At 41.0% G+C, this 17,651-nt stretch overlaps 1 protein-coding gene across 5 annotated transcripts in view; it reads left to right on the forward strand.

Annotated features, from left to right (window-relative positions):
• Positions 1-449: 449 nt before the first annotated feature.
• The window catches only part of SNAP91 (synaptosome associated protein 91), a 67,250-nt gene continuing 50,048 nt past the window's right edge, over positions 450-17,651 (forward strand). For all 5 annotated transcript variants that reach the window (XM_027696265.1, XM_027696272.1, XM_027696290.1 and 2 more), the window contains exon 1: positions 450-609. In XM_027696265.1, coding sequence (XP_027552066.1) covers positions 480-609 — 130 coding nt within the window. In that variant the 5' untranslated portion in view covers positions 450-479. The remainder of the gene's footprint in view (positions 610-17,651) is intronic.

Genomic DNA, 17,651 nt, shown 5'->3' on the forward strand with positions numbered 1-17,651 from the left:
CATAACATGGCGCAACGGTGCCATAATCTCCCATCGAAGAGGCGGCGGGGCGGGCGCTGCAGCGGGGCCGGGGCGCGGCGGTGGTTCCTCCGCGGGGCCGGCTCCTGGGGCGGGCACTGCCGGGGCAGGTGCGGGAGGGGTTCCTTTCCCCCTGTCCCGGGGGCTTGAACGTTATTTGTGTGCAGCCTCCTTCAGCTGCCGTCATTATTTCTCCTTCATCCGTTCCTTGCAACGCCTAAAATACCCTTCTTTCTGCCCCAGGCGGCTTCCAGCTAGGCAGAGGTTTACACAACGGGGCGGGGGGTCTGCGCCTCGGGAGGGGCCGGGCTGCCCGAGGGACCATTGTGCGTGTGTCTGTGTGCCCCTGCCTGTGCGTGTCTCTGCCGTGCCTACCCCCGGCGATAAACCTGGGATCTCCCGTTCCCCTCCCGTGTTTTCCGCCCCTGCAGAGGAGGCAGCAGCCAGCACGCCGTTCGAAGATGTCGGGTCAGACGCTGACAGATCGCATCGCAGCTGCTCAGTACAGCGTTACGGGATCAGCCGTAGCCAGAGCCGTCTGCAAAGCCACCACGCATGAAGTGATGGGGCCCAAGAAAAAGCACCTGGACTGTGAGCATCCCTTTTTGTTTCCCCAGCAATGGCCCGGGGCTGAGGAGCCTGCCCGCAGGGTGCTTTGGTGGGCCTTTGAGCCAGCTGGCTGTCACTCTTGCTGTAATCCAGCTTGCAGAGCGTAAGAGTGATGGGAAATCTCCAGGAGAGGATGAGTTATTATTGCATTTCTTCTCTTATTGCATAATACTGCTCTTTCGGCCATTTTTTTTTCTCATGACCTCTCGCCTTTTATCTAGGAAGACAGTGCAAAGAGTGCCTTGTGGAGCAAGGGCTTGGAAAGAGGGGAGGGGATTGGACACAGGGCAAAATGGACACACGCTTGTCACTGCCTGCTTCGCTCAGGATTAAGCTAGGCTGAGGTATGCGTAAATGCTATGTCCAGAGCTGGCCAAGCACTGGTAGGAGTGTGGCCATCTCCACAGCAGACTTCTGAAGAGGTTTAGATGATGGTGGGCTTAAATGGCAAGGCACTGGGATAATGCTGTGCCATAGATTGGGACAACCTTTGGAGGGCTTAAGGGCTGTTGCTGAGGTCCCAAATATCTGACAGCAACTTCTTGAGCTGCTCAATTGTTTCCATAATGTTTTATTGAAGATGCTGGTGGCTTTATCTCATAGATTTATGATGTATTCTGGACTGACGTTAGCTAGTTTAGCCAGGAAACAAGGTTGAAGGCAAAACATTTATTAAAAAACAATGAGCTAGTGATGGTTTGTCTTGACAATTTCATTTCAACTGTCAGTCCCTGCTTGGAGTCACCAAGTAGTAAAATGGTGAAAGAATTTAGTTGCGTGATGTTAACTAGCCCTGTTTACCAATAGTAATTCTGTCCAGCACTGAACTTGGCAGATCAACAGCGGGTTTTACTGTCTAAAATTAAGTGGGTTTCCCATGGTTTTTTGGACATGGTAAGAAATACTTTCAAGTAAAGATCAGCAGGTTTTATACCAGGCAGTCTCTTGGCTGCTGGCCATTAATAAGTAATGCTGGTGCAGGTGTTTGTAAGTACAATTCTGATGATGCTGTATTTGTTAAAAGGAGGTAGTATTACTTCTGGAAAATACTTGCAGATTTCAGTTCTGTTGACTTTGTAGCTAACCCTCAAAGTGACAAATGGTATGCTGGTATTTCACTATATCTAAATATTCTTGTTTATATGGCCAAGAAATGCTGATGTGAGCAGCATTGATTGAAGACTGACTTGGGTCTAAAATGTTTAAATAGATCATCAGTTATAAAATCATGTATTCTGTCTTGTTTTCTTGTAGATTTAAAAAAAATCATCTTGGTTATTGATATCTCTCCTATATTGTTGTTTGGTAGCTGTGGACACTTTAATCTGTAGGTTGTGTCTGGACTGTCCTACTGTAACTGTTACTTAAAGCTTTAGCTAAAAAAAGGTGTAGCTCATGTATTTAAAATATTCATGTTGTGTCTCTGTGTATGTATATATATATATATATATATAAACACACATATATACACATACTATCTGGAATAGGTAGGATTAAAGAGAGGTTGAAATAACCTACCAGTGCTATATTAAGGACTCTAAAGGGTCTGTGTTTGGATATTGGTGCTAATATTACTATTTCAGAAAGTGAGTGTAGTAGAGACAGAAGCCAATAGCATTCTGTGCAATTTCATATGTACCTGCATGTCAGACAAACAAGAGGAAGAGAAATTATAATTTCCTGTGAAGATACATCCGTGCTTATTTTTCCTTCTGTTTTCCAATCTGTATATAACAGTTCAGAGTTTAACTATCTGGTATGATTAAGGACAGAATCTTGTCTGTGGCAGATATGCATGTTCAAAATTTGTGGACTATAAATGAAAATCAAATTCATGTTTTAAAAGAAAAAATATTATCAGACTCTCAAACCTTAGGCATGTCCTCATAACTGTGAATTGATAGGCAATTTCTTGAACTCTGACATATGTCTTGTGAGCAAGTGTTAAAATGGGCTTTATATATTGTAATAAGACAGTAAATTACAAGTTCATCCTCTGAAAGAGCAATGCACACATGCATACAGGAGATATGCTGCTAAGTGGAGGTAGATGTAAACCATGTGGCTAAGTGCATTGCAAATTGGATAAGTAGCATTTGAAGATGTGGAGAAGGAAAGATAAAACTAGCCAATGCCTTACAATACGTTTTAAGTCAAGGTACAAAGGATTTAGATGACTAAAACTTTAGGTAGCAGGGAGTGATGGTTGGAGTGATGCTTTATGAAGGGCTGTAATTCTAGTATTGGTATTGGGGTTCTGTGTCCTTAGGGAACTCCGTATTTTTGTTAGTGTTTTAGTAGCCAGGTGTCATGTCACACAACCCCTCTTCTACTCCCCTGCTTAGGAATTGGGCTTTGTAAATTAAATTGAGAGATCAACTATTTAACTTGAATTAAGTAGTTCTGTAAGGATAGGATACAATGAAGTCTGCTCTCATATGTTTTCTGCAGAAGATATTAGTTCCAGAGGGTTATAGGAAGATTATAGATAAAAAGTGTGGGGTGTTTTGGTTTGGTTTCGGGTTTTTTTGTTTGTTTCTTTGATATAGGTTTTCTCCTGAGTATTACTTAGAGGGAGCTTACTCTTAGGAATAAAGATTTGGGTATGAGTGCATGAGTGTGAGGAAGGGAGGAAAGAACAGAGTTAATGTCTTCTGTGAACAAAAGCTGAGCTGCTAAGTGTTCACTTTTGTGTGTTTTTCTGTACATGCATAGTTTTCAAATCATCATGGCTAGGCTTCACGAACGAAGATTTGGGAAGGGCTCTACCCACATTTGTTACAAGCACGCTGGTGGCTAAAAAGGCCAATACAAGATAGGCATGACCGGTTGCAAAAGGCACATCAGAAAGACTCCTTAGGTGGTATATTCTGCAAGGCTCGATTCTTTCTGCATTGTCTTTTCTCCTCGAGAGTGATCCTGTGTGCTTTCTCAAAAGCATCAGCAGCGTTATAGATGGTGTGTCTCCAGACCTCCCGATTTGAGGCCAGAGTAGACCAGTTATGTTGATCAGTATGGCCAAGGCTGAGATGTTGTTTCAGGGAGTCCTTGTATCTTCTCTTTGGGCTCCTCTCATGTGGGAGCCGGTGGCAAGTTCACCATAAAGCAAGATCTTAGGGAGGCAGTGGTCCTTCATCCTGGAGACGTGCCCTGCCCAGCGCAGCTGTGTTCTCAGTAACATGGCCTCAATACTTGTGATTGCTGCTTGATCTAGAACAGACGTGTTAGTCACATAATCTGACCAGTGGATGTTTAGGATTGTGCGGAGACAGCGTTGATGGAAGCGTTCTAGGAGTCACAGGTGGTGGCGGTAGATGACCCATGATTCAGATCCATATAAGAGAGTAGACAGCACAATGGCTCTGTAAACACTGATCTTGGTACTTTTCTTCAAGCGTTTATTTCACCAAACTCTTTTATAAAGCTTTCCAAAGGCACTATATGCCTTTGCTAACCTGTTGCCTATCTCCCCGTCAATCTTACCGTCCGAGGAGATGAGGCTACTGAGGTAATTAAACTGCTGGACTGATTTGAGCTCTGATTCGCCAATGGTGATATGGGGATGATGGAAGACTTCCTGAGGTGCAGGTTGATAGAGAACTTCTGTCTTCTTTAAGCTGACTTCCAGCCCAAAGAGCTCAGCAGCGTCTGCAAAGCAGGATGTTAAACGCTGCAGGGCTGCTTCTGTGTGGGCAACAAGGGCAGTGTCATCAGCATGGAGCAGCTCCCGGACAAGATGGTTTAAGATCTTAGTATGGGCCTTCAGTCGCCTTAGGTTGAATAGGCTTCCATCAGTACAGTATAGAATGTAGATACCATCCTGATCATCGAGGTCTGCCGTGGCCCTTTGGAGCATCATGCTGAAAAAGACTGTGAATAGGGTTAGTGCGAGAACGCAGCCTTGTTTCACTCCATTAGTTATTAGAAAGGGCTCAGAAAGTGCATTGCCATATCTGACTTGGCCGTGTTGATCATCATGGAATGAGATGATCATTTTAGGAACTTGGGGGGACAACCTAAGCATTCCAAAATCTGCCAAAGACCTTTTCTGCTCACAGTATCAAAAGCCTTGGTGAGGTCAACAAAGGTTTTCAAATACAGACTTCAATATAGATGCTTCTGTCCTTTGGCATGGGCTCTGGGTGCTGCACAGGCTGGTCATGTAAAGAAGTACTGAAGAATCATTAGGTTTCTATCATATGCTCAGCAAGATTTACCGTTTTCTTGAACTCCACTCTCATACTAGTCAATTTGCAGCAACTGCTGGAATTAGTGCAAGATGGCATTAAATGTGCTTCTCAAATTCCTGTGGGGAGAAAAAGAATGTAAATCTGGACTGCTCTGATGGTTTGGGACAGTTGATATGTTAAAGCTATGACCATTTTGGACTTAACCAAAATGTTGTCATCTTAAAGTTGTCTTAAAGTCACCAGAATGATATGGATTTATATCCCTCAGCTAACCATGTTGTGTTAACTAGATTACAATTAGATACAGCAAATGAAGAAAGTTTTCCCACGAAGAAGTGGTTATTAGCAACTTTATTTTGATGCAGTGAGAAGGGCCATTGCAGAGTGGGTGAATAAGGCATATGGATATATAAACTGATAATTCTACTGGAAAGACAATCCTAGGGCACAGCATTGAAGTTTCACTCAGAATAGTTCTGAAAAATGTATTAAGGCTTCACTGAGGGTTGTGTGGGACAAGTACAGTCTCAAATGGGGATGACTGATGGTATGAACAGGGAGGTGCTTTTGGAGAAGGGAAATGACTTTAAAATGTGAAAATACATGATAGATAAGGGAAAAGTAGGTAGATCTGAACTTGGTCCTTTTATAGAGGATCTCACTCAGAAACAGACCATCAGGCTTTCATTTAGGGAAGTGAATTGAAAACCAGTGAGGTTGTTACATCTGCAGTTGGTTGTAACAGATTCCTCTTTCTGAAAATGTTAAAAATGGCTGGGATTTTCCTTGACTGGTTTTGTTGAGTGAATTTCTTTGCAACAGGAGGAAGTTATGGAGTGTATGTTCTAAAAAGACCACATGGTGCCTTCTTACTTCTTCAAAATAATTCTCATAAGGTAGAAGGCCCTTCTAGAGGCCTGATCAAGAGGTGGGAGATGTTTGTAAGAAGTGGAAACATAGCAGATGAAGATCAGGATTCAATTATCTGTGGCTGTGGAGAGATGACCTGTGTATCTGTTGTAACATATTTCCATCCTAAGTCTAATTTTTAATGTTTGTATGTAGCTGGCAAACAAAGGCTCTAAAAGCAAGTTTATAGTTTAATTCATGATAGTAACTAAACTGCAGGGCTGATGTCAGTATTTTGCTTATACAGACACTTTTTTTCCTGCAGTGTTTCTACCTTTCTTCTGCAAACTGTGGGATTGATCTAACAAGTTTGAATCGCTATGGTCTCTGCTGTTTAAAGAGAAATATCTGTTGACCAAAAGCAATGGACCAAAATGAACCTTTTTGCCTAGGCTCAGTAAAGATGAAGTTGCCTCTGTCTCATTCCTGAGGAATATGTCTGTCGCTGTCTTTTGGGAGAGGTGGAGATCAATGGAGCTGTCTTGAGTCCCTAGACTTCAGTGACTGTTAACTTGGTAGGTTAGAGCATAAGGTTAACTTGGATGCATATTTCAGAAGTTGTTTGCTGTTGAAGTGATTTGAGGAGTGTTCCAAGTCTGTTGGCACTTGGGGCCCTTTCCTAGTGGGAGTAGCGCAGATGTACTGCATTGCTCTGCAGTCCAGCTGACAGTGTTTACAGCTGTGGAAGTATATTCAAGAAAATTGCCAAGAACACAGTCCCTGTACATACTGGGCTTAATCCTTCACCTCTTACTAATGAAATTGTTTTTGTATGTCTCACTGTATCTTGTATTGCAGTAATTTGTCACAGCTTCTATGTATGAGAGAACTGACTTTTTTTAAAGTTACCATTGAAGATCAGCTGGAATACTGTGTCTTGGTTTTTGTTGTCATAGCTAAGGTGAATTTTAAACTGTGAACTTCTCTGTCACCCCAGTGAATCGTTCTCACACCTGAAAAGAAAAAAAATCCCAAGCAAGCAATTTTCTTTAATTCATTAATGATTTATTTTTGTGTAAGGACTTTTCATCAATCTTTCTGTGGAATAGCTCTTTGTTTCTTTGGGCTTCTCCCATGTCCTTTCCCGAAACAGTATTGAAGACACACTTCATTTGGAGGCATGTAGGTTCCTGAATAGGAGTAAAAATGTCTTTCATGGGTAAGGGGAGCTAATAAGAAAGATTCTTTGAGTATTTAAGTGGCATTAACTTTCAATTCCCTCCCAGCCCCATACTGCTTCTAAGGCATGTGTAATACCAAGAGAAGGCTGCTCTTTTAATTAAGCTAAGACTAAGCTAACCAATAATTCTTCAAAATATGTTTGAATCAGGGTAGAAATTTAAATTCATGTTAAGATATGAATGTTGAAACATGGGCAGGATCACTTGGTCTTGTGCATCTCAGCTGTTCTGTCTTTAGGTTATCTTATGGTGCAATGCCTAAGGAAAGGAAAAGGGAGGATGAGGGAACAGAAAAGTGGGTAGGCAGTGTAATATTAAACTTTTTTTCATCTAAGCAGTGTAACTTGATAGATGGACTAGTCCTACCTACCCTCCCCTTGTCATTTCCTCAGCTGAGGGCAGGTATTCTTAGACTTTTTCAAGAGTAAGCAAGATCCTTCTGTTAAACATGCTTTGTCAAGGTCGTGGATGACAAATTCTGTGGCAACTCAGGTCTTTCTGTTGTATTGACTTCCATTAGTAGACCTTGATAATGGAGTAGCTATTTATGAGATGATCTGGATGACAGTGACCAGAGCATAGTTTTAATCACTTCTCTTTAGTAGCTGAGTATGTTTCATAATAGTCTCTTAGTGTTACTCCCTTAGATCTTGGGTGACAGCAATTGAACAACTTATAAACAACAACAAAAGTCTGCAGTTTGATTTCCTGTGGTTTGATTTGATCTGTGCCTCTGGTTTCCCAGCCTCATTCTTAAACCCTTTGTCTTCTGTGCCTGCCTTACATGGACCTGTCCCACTACTGAGGAATTCTGTGAAGTCTCCAATAAAATGCTCTGTGGGTGGGATCAGTCCATGCTTCTGTGTCTCTACCATGTGAAGAATCCTCTGAAGTGCTTAAGAGTAGATGACAGGATAATTTTGAAGGGCATAAAACATTTTATATGCTATTTATTTTCCATGCTTCTTGCTGGATTGAGAATTTGGTAGCCAGGGGAGAATTTTCTATTCTCTTAGTTCCCGCTTTTGAAGAAATGGTAATATAACAGAGGCACCCCTGCTTCTAGTATTTTTTTGTCACTGCTCAAGATTCTCAAGATTGCTTTGCTCTTCCTGACCTGCTTACCTTTCCTCAGTACTGGTTGTCCATGACATGTTTTTGGCTGCAAGGCTGGCCTCTGTGAGAAGAGACCAGGACATGCTCTGTGCCAGACACAGCCAGCTCCATGATGGATCCACTGCAATACACAGCTGAGCCTATCCACCAAGCTTGTGGAATCTCAAGTGAAACAAACTTAAGGCAAAAAACACTGGATAGGCAGAGGAAGAGGGAAAAAGAAATGGCAGAGGGAACACCAAGGTTAGAGGTGGAGCAGGAGGTACTCCATGATGCTGGAACAGATATCCCCTGCGGCATGTGGAAGAGACCTCTATTCTCAGCAGTCACAGCTGCATCATCCTCCACTGCTACCAAAACCTTGCCATGTGCACCCAGTATACCACCTGGTCCTGAAGGAAAGAAAGGGGTAGACCTTCCTCAGTCAGCTGTGGGCATACAGTATTGCTGAAGGAGCTGGCTCCAGTATTTCTGGAGGTGGGGAAAAATTGGCTGTGGAGGGATGACATTATATCCCTTCCTTTAGCCCTTCTATAGCCTAAAAATGAGTCAGTGGTACCAAACAGTATGATTAAGTTAACATGCTCTGTTCCTTTTTGGAGCTTCTTTTCAAGGCACAGATCAGGATGCTGGTAAGGGTGGAAAAGCATAAGTTCTGCTGTGTGCCTAAGGGGAATACTAGAGTCTCACCAGTGAGTGTCTGATGAACCTTGAATTCCAAGCTTGAACATGGCATGCAGATGTTGGTTTGGACAGAGGGGTTTCAAATACCATGGAAACAAGCAAGGAATAAAGCAAGCCAGGGGCTGAGTCTCAGCGCAGGACATATAAAGAAAAGAATGGGTCACCTGGCACAGGGCTAAACCCTGAACTCAAACTAAAGGATACAATAGAAGAAACCTTCCTAGTAGCTTTACAGGCAGTGATCTGTAGCACAGGGTTTGCAGCAGTACTTTCATTCCCCTGAGTCAGCAGTATCAGCAAGATTGCGGTGTGAAGCTTCATTGGTAAGCTGATATTAGAGTATCCCACCCCATCAGATTCAGCATGGCTGCATGATTTTCCTTCTGTCCAAAATTTCGTTTGCATGAGAGCTAGTGGCTTAAATTAACCTGAATAAACCAGATGTTGCCAATTGATAGAAGACAACTGGAATATTTGGCAGGGGCTAACTTGTCACTTTGCAGAGTATGGTAAAGCCTGCTTTTTCTGGAATCTTGCAAAGTATATACTAGACCCCTAAGCCAGTTTTTAATGCTTTTAATCATGCTATTTTGATCACATTTACTTCTGCAGAGCTGGTTGAAAACACTCAAGATCAATATATAACACGTTTTGCTTGTGCTCATAAAGTCTTCTCTTCAGGTTGTGAAACACATTTGCTGAAGTAGTTGAGAGTTGTAGTTCGCTAGGAGAGGGAATATACTAGCCATCTGGACTAGCTTCACAAGTGCTGTTGGACATCAGCCTTGAAATGAATGTAGGTGGAATAGTAGAACAGTATTTTCTAGGCTGCTGGTAGATGGGGCATCCACTGGGCATCTGAGGCTTGCAGCTTAGTTGTAGGCATAGTATAGGAAATGGCAGTGCACAATATTACTGACTTCTGGGCAAGCCAAATCTAAATACCCTTCTCTTCCTCCTTCCTGCCCTGGATTATGTAATCTCGTGCTTTGCTTTAGATTGTATCTTAATTTAGTGAAAGGGATTGGATGCTAAAAGGTCCTGGTGCTATGCTGATATTGCGTATTTATGTAATTTTTACTTTTGGCATTTGAACTGAGGCAGCATGTCAGTTGGTTGCCTTTCCTAGAGCCTGTTTTTTCTGGCTATTGATAAAACTCAAATGTGTTACTATATTTTTTGTAGAGGAGATTTTGTGAGTACATAGACATGATAATGCTTGAAGACCACCAAGAAAGCAACCCCTGCCTCTCATGTGGACTGAGAACTGCAGGTTGCTGACAGGACATGTCTGCAGCTTGGGTCTGACTCGTGGCAATCAACTCCTTTTGGTCATAAGCCAATATACAAAGTTACAACAGGTAGAAAGCAAGCAGCAGGAAATCCTGTGTTGCAGTTGGGCCATAGAGCTCTAACAAAACAGTTGAGCCGTCTGCTTTGCCAAGGTTGCTTTACTGCCTCAAAGAAGGAATGAAAAAGAAAGCAATGTTCTTTGCTCATTGTCTCACGGTATTTAGGAGACTGGGTTATGGCTGAGATGTGAAACACCTGTAAGGGTAGATTGGAGAGTTTGGTCCACTTGAGCTAAGATTATTCTACATGTCTTTTCAAGAAATTGTCTTAAACTTTTCTGTCCTAAAGAGGTAGGACAAGACTGTGACTCGACTACTGACAGTATAGCCCTTCACTTCAAACTGACTCTTGGCATGGCACGAGCGTGGATGACACAATGGCAGCGGGTGCTTCCATGCCAGATGGTCAGGGGTTAGCCTGCAGTGCCTGGCAGGCTCCCAGTGCCTCTGGCATAGTTTTGTTATATCTCTTAAGTCACTCTGGTAGTTTACAGAATGTTCTAAAATGGTCCTTCACAGAAGTGAGAGAAAGACATGACTGCTCAAAGCATGAATAAAACATGCTGACTTGTCGCCCACATTTTTTAAACGTGTGCAAGTTTACAAGTTTAGAGGAAGGTCCTCAAAATAAGGCAGTGAACAGTTATCTTGCCACAGTGCAGGACTGCACTAGCTAGGGTGTCCATAATTGAACATGGATGCACTTAAGTGGGAGTTCAAACTGTTTTCACAAGGACTCTCACTTCTTGTTTCAGGGACTTGTATGAAAGGGGGAAGCCAGCTGGCCTGTTTCCTGGCTCTAAAGGCTGCTGTTTCTCATTACATATAGGTTGAATGTAGACAAGAGCTTTAACATATCATTGCATCAGTTCTTTAGCAACCCCAGAGTTTTAAAATCTAACCTTTTAAATGGAGATTTGGCTTTGGATTTTGTTGCGTGCTTCTGCAATCCAAAGTATTGTACCTATCACTCTTAATCTAAGTTTTATAGCTTTATGTAAACCTATTAATAGGAGAATGTACATTTTGCTAAGGGACAGCAAGCCATAAGCAAGTCAGCATATCTAGTGTGCCAGTGTTTTCAAAACATGTACATTTTATCATGGGTGATGTTTTGTTGCTGGCATGTGAAACAATGGTATTTTTATATGTGACCCTTGCCTGTGACTTTCTTATATTTCATTCTACGCCACGTACAGTCTTTCTGATTTTGCTAAGCTTGATTTCAACTTCAGATTGCTTTGTTGTTTGTGAATGGCAAGAGTGTTAGCAGGCAAAGTTTGCTATGTTTGGAATAGGTAAGTTTAAAGAGATGCTTCTTGTTTATCGGGGAGCTGGCAGTTGCTTAGTCAGTATTATGAGAAGCCACCTTTCAAATATAATGCTCCATATCATGCTTCGGAGTTTAATCGACACTTCTGGGTGTTCCAGTCTAGAGATCTGACTCTACACAAAGCTTTGCTGCCTGGACGCGAGCCTACGTGATGCATTCCAACTTCCCCACTCATCAATAGCTTAATAGGAGGCTTCCAATGCCACTTGCAAATGCATCATCCAGAAGCCTTGGTGACTTTGAACTGTTGATAGCAACTTACTACTGTCAGCTTTTTTTAAATGGTAGTAGTCCTAACTGCATCTTCTGTCTCTCAGGTGGACGGTCCATTGAAATTAACAGATTTTTTTTTTTAACATTAAGAAACTTGCAGTATGTGAAAGGCTGCTGACTCATGTTGAAGAGTAAAGCCTATTGGTAATAGATGTTAGTTTTTTCAAAATTATTCAGACTTAAACTTGCCTGTCTGTGTGGCAGAAGCAAAGAATATTGTTTAACTAATGCAGTACAGGGGAATGGACATAAAGGAATTGCACATTTGGTTTCATATTTTACTTTATTTTTTTATCAAGGAGACAGTAAAGCAGTGTCTAATTGTGAAGGGCATCAGTCAGTTTGTAAAACAACCCTGTTTTAACACACAGCATTAACATATGAGGCAGCCATCTGATTTTAGGAACTCTTATGGTCTTTTTGTTTCTTTATTGTAGATACATAGATACAAGAAGAAATGGATTGAAACGATGCTAACCATGTTATAAAGTACTTGCCGCTTAGTTACGGCTGCTTCAGTGTGCTTCCGGGAGGTCATACTGTTGCACTGGCTGTATGGAGAGGTTTGCATTACGCTTTGTTTCTTTCTGCTGCAGATATGTCCATGTTTTCAACGGGACTGCCTGCATGGTTGTGGGCATTTCATTCCTAGTTAAGAATTTCAGGTTGTGTCATCATGTGACATCCACTGACAAAAAAAAATGGTCTCTGAGAATAATTCTGCTGAGGGAGTAGGAAAAACAGGGACCTGTTGAGCCTGCCTACTCAACTGACCTGTTTCCAGCATACAGGCTGTAACTAATCACCATGCCACTGAAGTTGCTTGCACGTTGTCTCATCCCCACCCAAGTTTGGTTTTTTTCATGTATTCCCAATGTGTAACATCTAAGTAGGGCAGCTGAAGCATCAGGCTCCTTTCAATATATTTTTGGTCTCATTCATATTTGTAGTGGATTTCAAATTGCTGTTCTGGACAGAGTTGATAGGCTAGTAACAGCTTCATTTCTACAAGTTTATTAAAACCAAATGGTTTTCTGAGGAAAGCAGATCATTTGGGGGTAGAATTCTTCTTAGAATAAAAGTGAACAGCAGTGCGGACACTGAAATAGCTCACACACCGTGGCTCAGTTGATTACCACTTTCTGCCAGATGTGTTTGGAGTGTGAGATCAGCCCAGCATGTAAAGGCTGATTAGAAAATGCTGTAGTGCAAAGATTACAGTAAATGTCCCAATGCTGCTGTGGCAAACATGAAATCCTTGTGTTTCTAGTGTAGCTGTACTGTCTGGATGAAAGCTGCAGTTAGTACTGTTACTAATATTCCTGTAAGCAGCCAAGTGATAAGAGTTATGAATTGATACTATCAACAGGGGTTAGTCACCTTCATGGAAGGATAATCACAGGCCACAGCTGGAATCCTGGTATCCAGTTGTGGATGTGCCTAGTGTCAATAGGCAATTGACAGTTGTCATTTAAGTAGATCTTACTGACTTTTATCCTTCTAAGCAATAATCTTTCAACTCTATAACACCTTTAAACTTGCTTTGTTGTTTGCAATAGGAGCTATGATGCAGCAGGACTGTCACTTTAATGTTTGCATGGATGGAGAGAACAATTCCATTCCTTAGAGGAAATTCAATAAATGCTTTAAAGGCTTGCCGGAAGATTGGCTGGTGGCTGCAGTTTCATGTTTCTTCTCTGAATTAATGTGTATTTTGGTCAAGGCTTCCAGGTTGGAAGTACTGACTGAAATGTAGAATGAGGTCTGAGATTTGCCATACAGGATAAAAGTTCCTTTTCATGCAAGTTATTGGTCAAATGCTACTTGTAAAGTTAGTAGGGTTTTTTCCTTGTCCCTTCCTCCTCTAGAGTTTGGCATCTAAGATGCCATATTACAATAGGATGGGAAATAGCATTTCTCCAACTCAACTGCTTTGATATTTTAACCTTACAACCATTGGTTGGTGTCCACCAAATGTAAATATAATTTTGCCTATCTTTAACTATTAAGAGCTCTGCAAAAAAAAGGTAGTGCCATGTGGATTTGTGGCTCAGCTCATCTTTGGAGTAGATCAATAAAATAGAGTGGCACATCTATCTCCAGAATTACTTGGTGTTTCATATCAACATAAGCAGAACTGCTCAGTTCTTGTCTTTGAGCAGAAAAATGCATATTTCTGTTGAGCTAGTTGTGGAGCAGAATTTGTGTGGAAAGATTTGGAATGGGTTCTCTGAGTGAGAGGAAGGGAAAGTTAAAGCAGTGGTTTCTCATCTTTCCTCTGCTTTGCTGAACTTCTATTCTTGCCTGAGACAACTTCTTTGGTATTCAAAGTGAGTGAATTTTATACAAATGTGGTTCAAGATTGAGCTTCTTACTACTTTGGACAGGGAAAAAGATTCCATGCTTAATAACTAATACTTTTCCTATAGCGAAGCTGCTTAAAAAAAGCTGTGGTGGCTGTAGTTGGGAAGAAAGCAGGTAGCATTCTTGGACCTTGGGGCCTTTTCCCCTTTGTTTAGTGTTCTGGCTTAAATTGTGTGAGGCTAAAATGCTGCTTTCCATAGTAAGTTTGTACCAGAAAGTTTGTGTTACTTATCTTTTGTTGTTCCAGGTATGTAATTCCTGAGTAAAATTGAACCTTTTATTCTTCTGACTAGTTGGATCGTGGAAGTCAGCAAGGTTTTGGACTTTGTTCATAAAATATATTCATTGCTAATTAATTAACTATCTTAAAGACCATACTTAAACCCCTAACGACTGCTGCTTAAATTGAGCTTCTGCAGCTGGTCTGAATGCCATCTTTCAGTTGTAGTAGTCTCAAGGAGAGAACTCCAGTGTAAACACTAAAGGTAGTGCACACTGTTCCCCCCGGAGGCAGTGGAGCTGTAAGTTCTGGGAACTTTTTAAGTAAAAAAATATTCATACTTCATGGAATTTGAAGGAGTTCCTTATGGCAAGACTTATTTTTTTAACACAGTACAATCACACTTTTCCCTCATTATTTGTGTACTTAGAGAGACAGCTGCCTTGATTGCACCCTTTCAGATCTCCAGCAGAAGACCACTGGACAGTTGGCTTTTATTTTCCTCTTTCCAAGAGAGCTGAAACTGAACGTCTCAGGAAGAAAAACCATGTGTATAAATAATTAAGGACCAAAAGGGACACATATCTAACATAACTGGTTTAATACTGCTAATGATCTGGAATGGTTTTTGCAGATGACTTAAAGCCAAATGTCTCGCCTTGGTATGTTGGTTAAGGAAGGATACAAACTGTGTGGAAGTGCTTTGGAATAAAATCACCAACATTTGTGGGCAGTTTATCTTTTGCTTTGTTTCAAAACAGCTAATTGATGATATAGGAGGTGGTGCACTGTTGTATTTTAAAAGGAACAGAGAGATAATAAGATGATTCTAAGGCTAATTAAACTCTCAGTTTGAGAAACTGGAGGACACTCCAAGAGAAATTTGCTGGTACTCAGTCATTTGCCCTGTCTCTCCACAGACTCTTCATGTGATTGATAGGTTCTGCAAAACACTTGATAATACAGGTAATGTGAGTATGCCTGTGAGTAGGCAGAGGTGAAGAAATTGTATATTAAAGCTTGTCTTTGTGGGGGGTGCTGTTGTGTGGTTCAAAGGCTGACTGCCTTGACTTCTCAAACTGCAGCAAGTATTTGTCCTCACAAGAGTCTGAGATATATTTTGGAAGGAGGAGGTCTTTAAGTAAGGCTGGAGAGAAGAGGCGGCAGTCCCCTTAGGGCTAATGCTCCATTGCTGGGAAAGTCTTCATAGTGCCTTGAGAGCATGTGCCCAATGGAAGATTGTATTTTGATTTGTTGAGTTAGCATAGGCATGGAAGTGCCAAGGCAATACCTGAAAGATGCTGGACTTTGATAAACGGTAGGCTTGCGGGGTCAAGATGGGATGTAGAACCCTTGAGGCAGACTTTTGGGGAGGAAGGAGGAGATAGCATGAACTTCTGTTCTGGTTGGGGTGTTACAAACCAAATTAAGATGCATGTGGAGATGAAAAGAATAGGTGGTAAGCTTCAACCCTGCAAATAAATTCCCAGCTCTATTTTTGTGGAATTGTTTGATAATCAAAGCCAATAGCATTAAAATCATCTAATGTTCTCATGAAAAATTATTGTAGAAGCAGAAACTGGTTGCTTTGTTCTGCTTTCCAGTACTGTTTTGTAGACCTTTGTTTATGATCTTTTCTAGACCTGGAAGTTCAGGCCTTGCATTGATTAGCACAACGCTGTTAGTAGCTTCTTGATGCAGTTCTGTATCTTGTAAGGGAAGACTTGTACTGGTGATTGCCTATTTAATTTTTTTTTGGTTGAAGCTTGTAAACTCTTACTTTAAGCCTCTTGTTTCTGTTCTTGACTAGTTTGGTATTAGAACAACCGTGCATTTTCCTTTCCATAGGTCCGAGGCATTATTTAAATACCTATAAGCAAGAAAAAAACCTTCTGAAGACTATTGTAGCATTCAGTATAATAGTGAGGAAGGTCTGTAAGGGGGTAACTGTCAGAGAGATTTGGCAAAGTTTAGGAACTGAATGTATGACACAGCTCAGATGCTGAGGCAGCTTGTGTGTTAATTCAGTAGGGAATGACAGCTGCTCTTAAGTTGACACTGATACCCCTCTGAGCAGAGAGGTCTTGTGCTCTGCTGCTCTTACTCTGCGTACTGAAATGTAAATTGTGAATAATAATTTTGAACTGGGAAATCCCAGGTCTGTTTATTAAAGAATTGAGGGGGGAAAAAAAACCCACAACAAAATGAAGTTGTATAATCTCTCTCATCTAAAAAAACCCCAAAGTCTCAAAACTAGAAACTAGTTTTTAATGAGACTGAAGGAGTCTGAAATTCCAAAACTTTCTTGCTGGTCTCTTTTTTTTTTCTTTTTGGTCTTATGAGCTTAACAAACACTAAAGCTAGTCACATCTTCTTTTAGTGGTCTGAGGTATCTTGACTTACTTCAGTCTTCCTCACTGAACCCTCCACCAATCTTTCTCAATTTGACAGGTTTGTCTTTTGGTTAATGAAGATATTAATTATACTGTAGCTTTACTTCCATTCCCTAATTAGGTTGCAGATGTTTTAAGCCTGGGTCAAAAAGCTGGTCTGTCAAATAGTCTAAAGACTGGTATTTAGATTTCAGTTATGGTGCCAAAGAATTGATAGCCACATATTTCTTCTATGTGCATTGGTTTTGCATCTCAAAACTTAACAAAGAATACTGAAGTTCAACTTATAATTTAAACAAGGATCCCTAGACTTAATAAGTATTCAAAATAGCAGATACAAAATATGAAGAAAGGAAATAGGAGAAATCATGTACTATGATCTGGCAGTTATAATTTAGTCCCACAGTAAACAAATGGATTCAAATGAAGGGTATATAAGTTCTTCATTCTCCAACTATTTCCTTCTATGACGATCACAGTGAAAGCACTTGCTGCTACTGCAGTATGATTCCTGATTGCTTACTCTGCTTGAAATTTGTATTTGAGCTCAGTGTTTGGGTTTGGGGATTAGCTGCCACTGTACTGGATGGCTGCAGTACCATAAACTTCAGAAGGGTACCTTTAATTTTTTTTTGCCCTGCTTGTGTGCCCCAGATGGAATCAACTTTGTAAGATTGTTTCTTATGGCTTCTGTTGGGCTGTTCTTCATCTGTTACTTCTTAATATTATCTATTTTGTATTAACATATATGCCTGTGATTTCCTTGGAAGATTAAAATTCATCATCCATTTTGAAAACTAAGTTTCTGTCCAACCAGTAAAGGTTTGAATCTGTATCTTTTGAAAATATACTTTCTATGTTATTTCTTGTATATGCTTTCTCTTTCCTTATACCTATTCTTCCTTACCACACTGAAGTAAAATTATTTTTTCCAAGTCTTATTTTAAAATTTAGATTAGCCACCAAACTCTGCTGCTCAGTTTGTTAAGTTAGCCATGTTGGTGAGTTG

The sequence above is a fragment of the Neopelma chrysocephalum genome, unplaced genomic scaffold (genome assembly GCF_003984885.1).
Source record: "Neopelma chrysocephalum unplaced genomic scaffold, ASM398488v2 Primary Assembly neopelma1_23b, whole genome shotgun sequence".
NCBI lineage: Eukaryota > Metazoa > Chordata > Aves > Passeriformes > Pipridae > Neopelma > Neopelma chrysocephalum.